Source organism: Sorex fumeus, unplaced genomic scaffold (genome assembly GCF_029834395.1).
Source record: "Sorex fumeus unplaced genomic scaffold, SorFum_2.1 ptg000044l, whole genome shotgun sequence".
In the NCBI taxonomy this organism is placed as follows: domain Eukaryota; kingdom Metazoa; phylum Chordata; class Mammalia; order Eulipotyphla; family Soricidae; genus Sorex; species Sorex fumeus.
The window spans coordinates 5,493,900-5,504,504 of NW_026606101.1; the positions used below are offsets into that span (position 1 = coordinate 5,493,900).

Below are 10,605 nucleotides of genomic sequence, written 5' to 3' on the forward strand. Positions count from 1 at the left end.
TGGAGCACATAGATGAGTGCATGACTCTAAGGCTATTTAAATCCACTAGAGAGCTCTTTCTATGGAAGCATGGGCCAGATCTGTCAGTCTTGATACCCCAGTGGCTACCAAAACCAGAATGCATTAGAAGAAAGAGAAACCTGAAACATAGGGGCCTCAGAACAGGAGTCTGGCTCAGAGCAGCTGAAGTTGGGGGTCAGGTGAAGTGAAGACAGAGACATTCCCTATGGAGCCCAGAAGATCCCATACAACGTACCACCCCAGTTCTGGCTTTCCAATTCTTTAGTTTCTATGTCAGTGCCATCACTACTTGGATTTGTAATGCAGGCAGTCTTCAGACCTGTTTGCTCAGATCTCTGCTCTGCACACCCCACATGCCTTTCCTCCTTTAGAGCTAAGTCCCAGAAGGCATGGTTTAGTCCCTGACCTTACTCCAAGGTGACAGGTTCTAAGCTCTGATTCTTCCAATTCACCTTCCATAGAGAGTGGGATGGCTGTCTCGACACTTTCCCTGTCTGTTTTTACCCCTGATTCTATCTATCCTTTTACGACAGCTCTGATCTCACTTCTAACCTCTTGGACAGTGGTGTCCCACCCCTACCCCAGCTTACAGACAAGACCTGCAACCTTTCTTTCCTAAGCGAACCAGTTCGTGAGTCAGAGACTAATCCAGACACCAGGTTCATTTTCACAGATGGGAATGCTGGACTCAGAACACACTGAAAAATTACCAACAGAGGGACCAGGGAGATAGTTCAAGGGTTAAAGTAAATGCTTTGCATGTGGGAGCCCCAGGTTTAGTTAACTCTAGCACTCCTGGTATGGTTCTTCCCCCACCCCCCAACTTCCTAATAGAGTGATATAAACTTTTCCTTCCCTACTCCCCCCCCCCCACCCCGACACACACACAAACACACCCAGTGGTGCTCAGGGCTTACTCCTGGCTCTGCACTCAAGGATCACTCCTGGTGGACTTGGGGAACCGTATGGGGAGATCAAACCTGGATTGGTCTCGTGTGAGGTAAGCACCCTATGCACTGTACTATTGCTCTGGCCCTGTAAGCTCCATTTTCTAACTGCAGTGGTGCAAATGCTAAGAGCTCCCTAGAAAGATTTAGCTCCAGTTAGGGCCTAACAATGAACATAGGAACACTACGTTTAACCACTGTTCTGAGTGGAAGGGGTGAGGAGGGCAGGAAGAGAATACTGCCTCCAGAAAGCTAGAGGATCATCAAGAGGAAGAGGGAGAGTGATTATAGATAGAGCAAAAGAGGGACCCTTTTGTACTCTGCCCCCCATTGCAGCCTAATCTCTTTGTTCACTTGCTGTGACCATAGGATGGATAAATGTGTGGCATCTGTAGCCATCTCCTCCCTACTTTCCAAGGATCAGATCCTCTGTGAACTCAGGCCCACTCTGGCTTGTGGTTGGAATCAATTCCATGGGGTTAGAAGTCCCCCACCACAAGCCCAAATCTGCACAGCCAGAGAGAGCCTTGTGTAGTCTATGCTCTACTCCCCCAAACAGGCAAGACCAAGCCAAGGACACTATGACCTGGGGACATGTCTTAAACAACCACTTCCCTCAGGACATTTCAACTCAGCCATATCCCCAAGTATTCAAGAAAACAACAGGAAGCCACCCCCAAGTGAATGACCTACCCTCTACAGATCAAGATTCAGATTGTAGACAAGTAGTGAGACTCACTGCAGTCCAGCCAGCCCCTCACCAGTCTCATCATTTACTGCCAGAGCCTGGAATTCAAGCCAGACCACTCACTCATCACTGTGCCCATGCTCTGCCGCAGGTACCTCATAGCTTTTGTACTGATCCTCTTACCAACACCAGCTTAGTAACCACCAGGGGGACCTCGGAGGGGAGAATGGGCTACTAATGAGAGGAAGCCAATTACATCTTGGACCCTCTGGCTCACTAAGGCACAAGCATCTCCTGCCACCCCCAACTTTCATGGATTTCTGTACATTACTGATGGCAGCGGCTACCCAGGATCAAGAACCAGGTCTCTCCCTTTTCTTGCTTCCTAACTCCAGCCTCCTCTGTGCCAAGTCTGGGCTCAGCAAAGGAGATGCCAATCTTTCGAAGGAGAAAGTCCCGCCCCTTTTACTTTGCATCCTGAGTCTGGCTGAAGCCAGGGCCAAGCGCCAACACAGGGAAGGGCCCGGAAGGAAGGAGCAGAGCCTATACACAAAGCCTGCATGTGGGCTATAAAAAGGAGCCCTCCCTGCTTCCCCCAGGATGGGCCCAGTTCCTAGGAGGTGCCGAGAAGGGAGAGAGCTAGTACTTGTGCCTGGGCACATAGCCACTGCTGCCGCTGGAAGCCTAGCCAAGCACCACCTCGAAAGGAACTAGTCTTGCAAGGAAGGGCGGGAGAATATTAAGGAGGGCTAAGCCAGGAATGCAAATGGACATGCTCTGAATCCCATCTCCTGGGACCGCAGGCTCCTCAGAACACTCAGCCCCACATTTCCACTGCCTCTTCTCACAAATCCCACAGCACTCTTAAACCAGCCCCCTCTCCAGGCTCTCACTTCTGCCCCTGTCTTCTGGGGACTGAGCGCACTCCCAATAGAGGTGCCCAGGCATCCATATTCCTTACTCCCCCTACAGGCTCTGCACACCTAGCAAAGGCACTCTGAGTCTCTGGGGAGCAGCTCTGATGCGAATCAGTGAGAGGCGCTAACTGGGGTAACAGCAGGAAGCTGTGCCCACAAAATACTAGACCTGCATAACTCAACTAGGAGCATGCTTGTTAGGGGACAACAACTAGCTAAGGAAGAGCACAACTCTAATACCTCAAAGTTGGGACACAAAGATATCTATTTTGAAGATCTCAGGCAAAGTCATTTCTTGGCCCACATGGATAATAGTGTCCACACAAAAGCAGAACTGACACTGCATTCTATGCTCAAGCAGAGAATAGAAAGCATAGAAAGATACCTCTTGAGGCTTCATTCTCCAAATCCCTCTCTGGTCTTGTTTGTCCAGTCTTCAAGTTCTGCACTGAAGGGCTGATGCAGAAGTCAACTTTTTGGGGACAGTATGGTGGCATGTAATGAACATGCACTTGGAACATAAAGAAGAAATTCCTAGGCTGTGTCAGCCAGACTTGGGAGGGTCACCTATTCACAGCATCCCCTCACATCCCCTTACAGGAAAAGGAGCCTCTGGCTCATTTTACCCACCGCACTACCCAGACCCATAATTATTTTATGTCTTCTTGCTGTTTCCATTCTTCTGGACTGTATCTTCTTCCTTAAACTTCACATTCACTACTGGCTTCCATGTGCATGGCACATCAGCAAATACCAAGTCCCAAACCAGGGACGTTCAAATGATACTCAGCTTATTTAATACTCCAAAGTAATGTGCTAAGGTCACAGCACTGAAGAGTCCAAGAAAGCTGTTTTTCTTCTGGGGGGTGGGGTGAGGGGGTGAGGGGTGGTAGATTTCTGGATGGAGGGGGTGAGGGGTGGTAGTTTTCAGTTTTTTTCTTTTAAGGTAAGAGCAGCTACAATGATATGGAGAGCACAGCAGTTTAAAGCTCTACTGCCTCTGAGAGAAAGTCTGTAGTTGGTGCTACCAAGCAGGCCTAAAACACAGTACTCAGAACACAGCTCTTCCTTCCCTTTCTCAATAAACTCCTACCCTCATACCCCTGGAAAGTGTGGGAAAGCCTTTGGGTGGGGATGCTGCGGCAACATGGAGGCAGCAGAAGGCCCAGGTGGAGGAAGTGAGTGCAGTGTGTCCACAAACAAAGGCCTGGGTGGGAAAACAGTACTTCTGACCAAAAGGCAGACAAGAGATCAGCTATGTCTGTCCCATAAAAAGAAACATCCATCTTACTGTTGTTTTCTAAGAGTGGAAGAGGAAACTGATACCCTAGGTTCTTGTCAGCACTGCCATGAATGCGCTGTGTGACTTTACCTGGGGGAGTAATGGAAGACTAACCATTCCTGCCCTACAATAGTCATCCATAATGGAATAATAAACATTCTGACCTCCCTTGATTCATGGAGCTGCCATGGAACCTGAGCACCACAGCAGAGGACAAAATACTCTGTCAACTCTTGATCACCGAATACCCCATTTCTCTTGTGCCCCAGTCCTCTGTGGGAGGAAACGAAACAAAAAGGAAGTAAGACTTCTCAGCAGGTTGCCAAAGCAGTAACCAGTGGCCAAGCTTGGAGATGGAAAAAACACTTCTATAGTTAAGGTTAACGCTAAGGAAACAAAGAGGTCCACAGTAGTGCTAAATGCTGGGCACTTTCACATAAATTCTTATTTTTATGTGCAATCTTATTAGAGTTTTGTTAATGGATAGTTTTTACTGGAAGAAATTATTTATTATTATTTTGGTTTTGGGATCACACCTGTCACTGCTCAGGGACCATGCCTGGCAGTGCTTGGGGAACCAATGCAGTGCTAAGATTTGAATCACTACTGAGGCCACAATGCATGCTATGTAAATGCTTTAACCTTTTCATTTTCTTTCTGGTTCTGGAAGAAATTATTTTTAAAGCTAAAAATCAGTTTGAGGTAAGTTAAAGTAATGTGCTTAGGTCACAACACTGAAGAGCTCAAATCGAAACCTGATGGATTGACATAAATCTCCTGTCACTCACCGTAATTCAAGTATCAATAGCTTCAGGAGGCCAACTCCTAGGCCTCGGTCCTGTCAAGCATAATGCCACTACTGTTACCGTGGTGTCATGCTCCTCTCAACGAGGAGCACAAGGGTGTCTTCCCTGTGCCACACCCAATTCTCCAAGGAACATCCATAAAGTTCCCATTGACTTTCCCAGTTCTGCAAGTGGGAGCAGAGAGAAAAGGTCTCCTATCTCGTAATATCAGATCTTTGCAACATTAGGCCTCCTATCTTCCTTCCAACATATCTGTTTCTGAACTCTATGAAGCTATATCCCAAAGAAAAAGGGTACTATGAGAAGAGATTCCACAACCTGGACAGTTGAAGGAAGAATCAGGGTCCACCCCTTTAAGGGGGACCCATTAAATCTTCTGTGAAGACAGGGATCTCCCATCAATATGCTAAGATAGCATTTCTCTGGATTAAGCATTTAGAAACGAGCCAATCTGATACTTTTATCAAGGCAGCTGCTTTCAGCCAACTATCTTATCACCCTGCAAAACACACAAGGGCTTCTGAGGGGAGTGGGGAAGAGAGGGGGGGGGAGGAGAGAGAGAGAGAGAAAGAGGGAGGGGGGAAATGGGGGATGGAGGGAGGAAGAGAGGAGCGGGAGAATAAACAAGCTTTATCTCCCCATCAAGGGCTCAGCAGCTAGGTACCAACCCCCTCCAACAACAGGTGTTCACTCCCTTCTAGAATTGGGTCTTCCCCATGAACTTCATCCACGTTTCCTTCCTGGTCAGAGCTGCACAGTAAGCACTTTCATGGTACCTCACACAGTGAAAACAGACTATACAGATTCTCATTAACTCCTCACAAAAATCTCCCCAGACAAGTGCAGTTTGCTATTATAGGTAAGGCGCTCCAAGAGGTAGACACATGCTTAAAGTCTCAGACTCTGAATGCTGACCACAGAATTTTGACCACATTTTGAGTTCAGAGTCCAATAGTAATTCAGTGCTTACTATACTCATCTCTCCGCCGTCTCATCTCTCCAAGCCTGCTGCATCCCACTGTCATGGAAAGGTCAGCCCCGTGTTCACCAGCTCACTAGCCTCTCTTATCAATCTCTTTCCCTTACAGACAAGCCAGTCTGCTTCAGTGTCTGCTGGGAGCTATGCCTGCAGAACGTGTGACCTACTGAGCGAGCAAACCCTCCCTCAAAGTCCACCTCATCACAATGCTGAACACACTTACGACTCTTGCTCAGAGATCCCCAATGCCCCAACCTGGATTGAGGGCAGCAGCTCTTCAACTGCTCTCGGAAGTCTTGCCTGGCAATATATTCTCTATTCCAGCTAATGGATAGCAATACCTGGAACTCTGCACCCAAGGTTCTCGGGAGATACCTTATTGTGAGATATACACTCAAGTATCTTAATTATATGACCCCAAGTTGTCTCTTCCAAGAATCTGGAAGGTCCTCAACTGCAAAAAGTCTTGTTCATCTCTAAAACCCTCAATGCTGAGCATCAGGCAAAAAGGAGGTATTTAATGGCATCCACTCAATATAAATGCCCTACATTTCAAGGGGCTACCCAAAACAAAGTTAGCGGCCAAATCTTCAAGTGTATGCATGCATGCTTATTAAATTTAGAGGTTGGGGCTGAAGAGATAGCACAGCAGATAGTGTTTGCCTTGCATGTGGCCAACCCAGGTTCGAACCTTGGCACCCCATGTGGTCCACCAAGCACTGCTGGGGTGATCCCTGGCGCAGAGCCAGGAGTAAGTCCCAAGTACCACCGGGCATGACCCCTTCATAAAAGTTGGAGGTATGGGGGACCCCAATGAAGCAGTTCATTTTCCTAGCCTGATGGCGGGTGGGAAAGTTAGGGTGGGTCAAGAAGGGCTAATGTGGAGAGGGCAAGCCTGGGGTGCCGAGAAAACACTCCGACTTCCCCTGGAAAAACTACAGTCAGACAGGAAACCCACAAACACACAGGCAGGGATGGCTAGCTCTGGAGATCCGGACACGTGCTCTTGCACGTCACCTGCCAGGAATCGCAAGCCAGCTAGTTAGTACAAAGAAAACCCCAGGAGCACTTCCTCAGGTGTCTTGGGCTCGGCCCTCAGAGCTACACTTGTGTGGTCTGTCTCCCACCAGTTCACAGCCTCATTGCTGAGCCCAAGCCAATTGATTCCATTACCACTTCTCTGCCTGTCCAGGCAAGTCAGCTTTCTTCCACCACCCAGTCCATCAACTGTCATCAAGCAAACCACTTAGAACTGTCACTGTCCACTTTAGTCTCTCTGAGGTGAAGGACCCATTTTTATTCACCACCCAAGAGGATCTGGCACCAAGAAGATGATCCACTAAGGAATCAAAGACAAAAGCCTGGAGCTCCAAAAGTCCTTGCAGACATATTTAGCAGGCAGTCATAGTCCTCCAGGGAGCCTCCACCTGGGCCACCCTGTCCACAATGACCGTGGGCTGAATCATCTCACTCCAGAAGGCATCAGAAAGCAAAGTGTTATCTGTGTATGGTTTCTCCTCCAGACCCAATGTAACACAACCTCAGGACTTAAAGAGTTATATTGGGATTGGTCAGCTAGCCACTGACGAGCAGGGACCAACTGGGGTCCAACTAGGCTCAGTCAGATATCAGCACTGTCACTGTGGAAGCACACAGCCACTCCCAGTATTTCCATTTCCTCATGAAAATGGGATGGCACTTTGAAAAACCCCCAGGGCCCTTGTGAGGGTTAACCAAGAAAACATGATGAAAAGTCTCTGTAGCACTCAGCAGGAAGTCTATAATTGCTTTGTACTCACTTAATGTCAGTATCTGCAACATAAAAAAAAAAGCAAAACACTAAACTGAATCCTGTCACACTACCATGACAACTTGGCACCAAAGCACTTCTCCATCCCCTTTTCCAAAGGGAGAAGGCACAGCTAGGACAGAAAAGGTCTTACAAATGTGACCTCTATGCACTTTCCCCCAAAAATACTAGTTCCTGTCAGGGCAGACCAGTTCACTAAGTGTGAAGCACTCTTTCTTTCACTGTGAGCAGGAAAGGTCAGATCCCAGAGAAACCTGGGCAAGAGGTCAGGTGGTGACAGGGGACTCACTGACCGTACAGCTTTGTCCAGAGAGAGCAGAACGAAGCTGCAAGGATCAGAATTCATTGAGGTTTACCCAAGAATGGGCAGAAGTAGCAGCTTTCATGGAGGGTTCCATTTGAAGGGTCTGAACTCCCAACAAAATTCACAGGTCTTCTCACCCACACTCCTTCAATTCAGGCCCCAGTTCTATGCTCTCTGCTTTCTTCCAGGGCCCCCTCAAATGCCAAGTAACGGATGATGTCATTGAATCTGCACCCCTATGACTGACCCATCCTTGCATAAGTCATTCGGTGTCCTGCATTTCTTTCTGTTGCTTCGTTTTGGGTCACACCCACCGATGCTCAGGGGTAACTCTTGGCTCTGCACTCAGAATCACTCCTGGTAGTGCTCAGGGGACTCTATGGGATACCAGGGATCAAACCCAGGTCACCCGCTGTACTAGTTTCCCAGCCGTCTTGCATTTCTCCATTGAAAGACAAAACACAGTGTGCAACTAGACTTTTCAATTCCTCCCCCTTCCTTCCATTCAGGCCCCAATTTACAAACAAGAAAGTCACATCCAGGAGTCAGATGTTCAAACTGCCATATACTTACTTTACAGGAACAGTACTCTACATGGTTTGTGAGTAAGTAGATGAGCTGGGGCAAAACAAAAACCATTTCCTCCCTTCCTGCAGGTAGTGGTGAAGTGAAATGTGAATTTGGTCCCTAACTGTCATCCCTTCCTGCACCTTCTCCTACTGCCAGTTAGTTTTCCTCAAGATTTCTAGTCCAGGGGCTAGAAGGGAAGTCATGGTTTATTCTGTCCTTTTTATTATTAAAACATCGCTCACTTTTACTATCTTCCCTGCACTGTTAGATGATTTATACCATCCTCCCACCACCACCATTTAATCCCCAGAGCAAATACATATAGCTCCCATTTTACAGATAAGTTAACAGCTCAGAGAAAATAAGAAACTGATCATGGGACACACGACTAAGACATGGGCTTCAAATCAAATCCCACCTTCAACCTCTGTGCTGTGCTTACTACCTGCTGGTCCTGCCTGATAATCACATGCGTGGTTTACGATGCAGCCATGTTATCCAGGAGACCTAGCTTAAGGCAGTGCCATCCATTCAGAAGTTCATAGAGCAGCCAGAGAAGCAGGAACAGGGTCGAACATGGAGTCAGGCGATCGCCGGGCTTTGTAACAGAGCCGGGATGCCGTTCCCAGGGTATCTCAGCTCTCTGCTGTGTCTGCCTTTCCCCCCTCAAATTACTCAACTTTCCTCCCATGGCCGACAAGGCCGATGGACACAGAGGAAGGAGGATGTCCCTGCTCGGTTCAGCAGCTGTGTCAGATCAGAGTTAGTAGATGAGGATGGCAGCTTCACCACAAGACCTTCCTTCCTCCTAATCTCCTCACACATCTCTCCTCAAACAAGCATGGGAGCCATACCCAAGAGAGAAGTCTGTAGGACCTTCCTTTGGGTGTCACCTGTTGACACCCCATTCCACAATGGGATCCAGTTCTGGGCCTGGCTCTCTAACACCGCAGATAGCCGGGGCGCTAAGTGGACCAACACTCTCAAAAGATCTGGGTTTTATGTTGTTGTTGGTTTTTTTTTTCTCCCCAACTCCCTCCTCCCAACTGCAAACGCAGCCAAGCTCAAGCCTGGGAAGGCAAAGAGGCAGGAAACCCAAGGGCTGCCGCTCCCGACTCCCCGCGGTCACAGGACACAAAGGGCGAGCCCCCCAAGTGGCTGCACGCTCAAGAGTACCTGACACCCGGCGCTTTGGAGAAAGTGTAGGACAGGGGGGATGGGGAAGGGGGCGGGAGCCTGGCCTCTTTTACCAAAATGCCCCGTGTCCTGGCCTCGGGTGCCTGCCCACCCACACAGACCTCCAAAATTCAGCTCCGGGACAAAGGCGGGGGCGTCGCCACTCGCCGCCTTTGCTCGGGGCTTTTCCAAAGCAAACAAGGACCACTTTCCTCCGGCTCCCCAAGAGGGCGATGAGTGGGCCCGAACCCGGACATCGGCATCGGCGGAAATTCTACGCGGGGGGTGGGGGGTGGGGGGGGCGCCAAAGGTGCTTTTGCGAGCTCAAGAGTGGGGGGGAGGGGGGGACGGGTGGGGACCAGCGTTTCACCGAAACTGCCCTTTTTAAAAAAATTTTTTTTTGAGACGGGGTGGTGGGCGGTGACCCGCCTGCCTGGGCCCCCCAGTTCCGGAGCTCGCCCTGGCTGCCCGGGCCTCGGCGCACAGCACCCCCCGCGAGGTGCCCCCTCACCACGCCCCGATGCTGCCCCGCCGCCGGCCGCCGGTCTCTCCAACCCGCCAAGATTTTTAGGCCTCCGGGCAAAGCGCCCGAAACACTCCCCCCCCTCCGCCTCCCGCCCCCCGCCGCTCCCGGCTGGGGGAGGGGGTGTCCTGTCAGGTGACTGAAGACCCGGATGCCCCCCGCCCCCGGTGACCACCCGGGCCGCGGCAGGGGCGGGGCGGGCAGGGTGTGTGTGTGGGGGGGGGGAGAGAGTTGGGGGGGGGTTGCCCGAAAGTTAGTCCGAGTCCGCCCGGCCGGCGGCGGCCCGAGCCGGGGTCCCGCCGCCACCCCCGCGGGGGGCGCACTTACTGGCCCCCTCGATCTTGTCGGCGCCGCGGCTCCACGTGATCTGCCGCGTCTCCAGCTTGACCTGGAAAGTCTTCCGCTCGGGCCGCTGCGACTTCTTGGAGTAGAACAAAGTCATGACGGTGCCCACCTCGAGGCTGCGGCAGAGGTGCAGCACCTCGGCGTCCGAGGGCGCGCCGGGCGCGCAGCCATTGGCGCAGGGGGACGCGGCGCCCGCCATGGCTCGGGCGCGGGGGGCGGCGGCGGCGGCGGCCGAGG

At 50.6% G+C, this 10,605-nt stretch overlaps 1 protein-coding gene across 2 annotated transcripts in view; it reads right to left on the reverse strand.

Moving 5' to 3' along the window:
* The window catches only part of PLCG1 (phospholipase C gamma 1), a 33,129-nt gene extending 22,524 nt beyond the window's left edge, over positions 1-10,605 (reverse strand). The window contains exon 1 of one of the 2 annotated variants that reach the window (XM_056121766.1): positions 10,351-10,605. In XM_056121766.1, coding sequence (XP_055977741.1) covers positions 10,351-10,567 — 217 coding nt within the window. In that variant the 5' untranslated portion in view covers positions 10,568-10,605. The remainder of the gene's footprint in view (positions 1-10,350) is intronic. The other variant, XM_056121765.1, reaches the window with a different exon arrangement.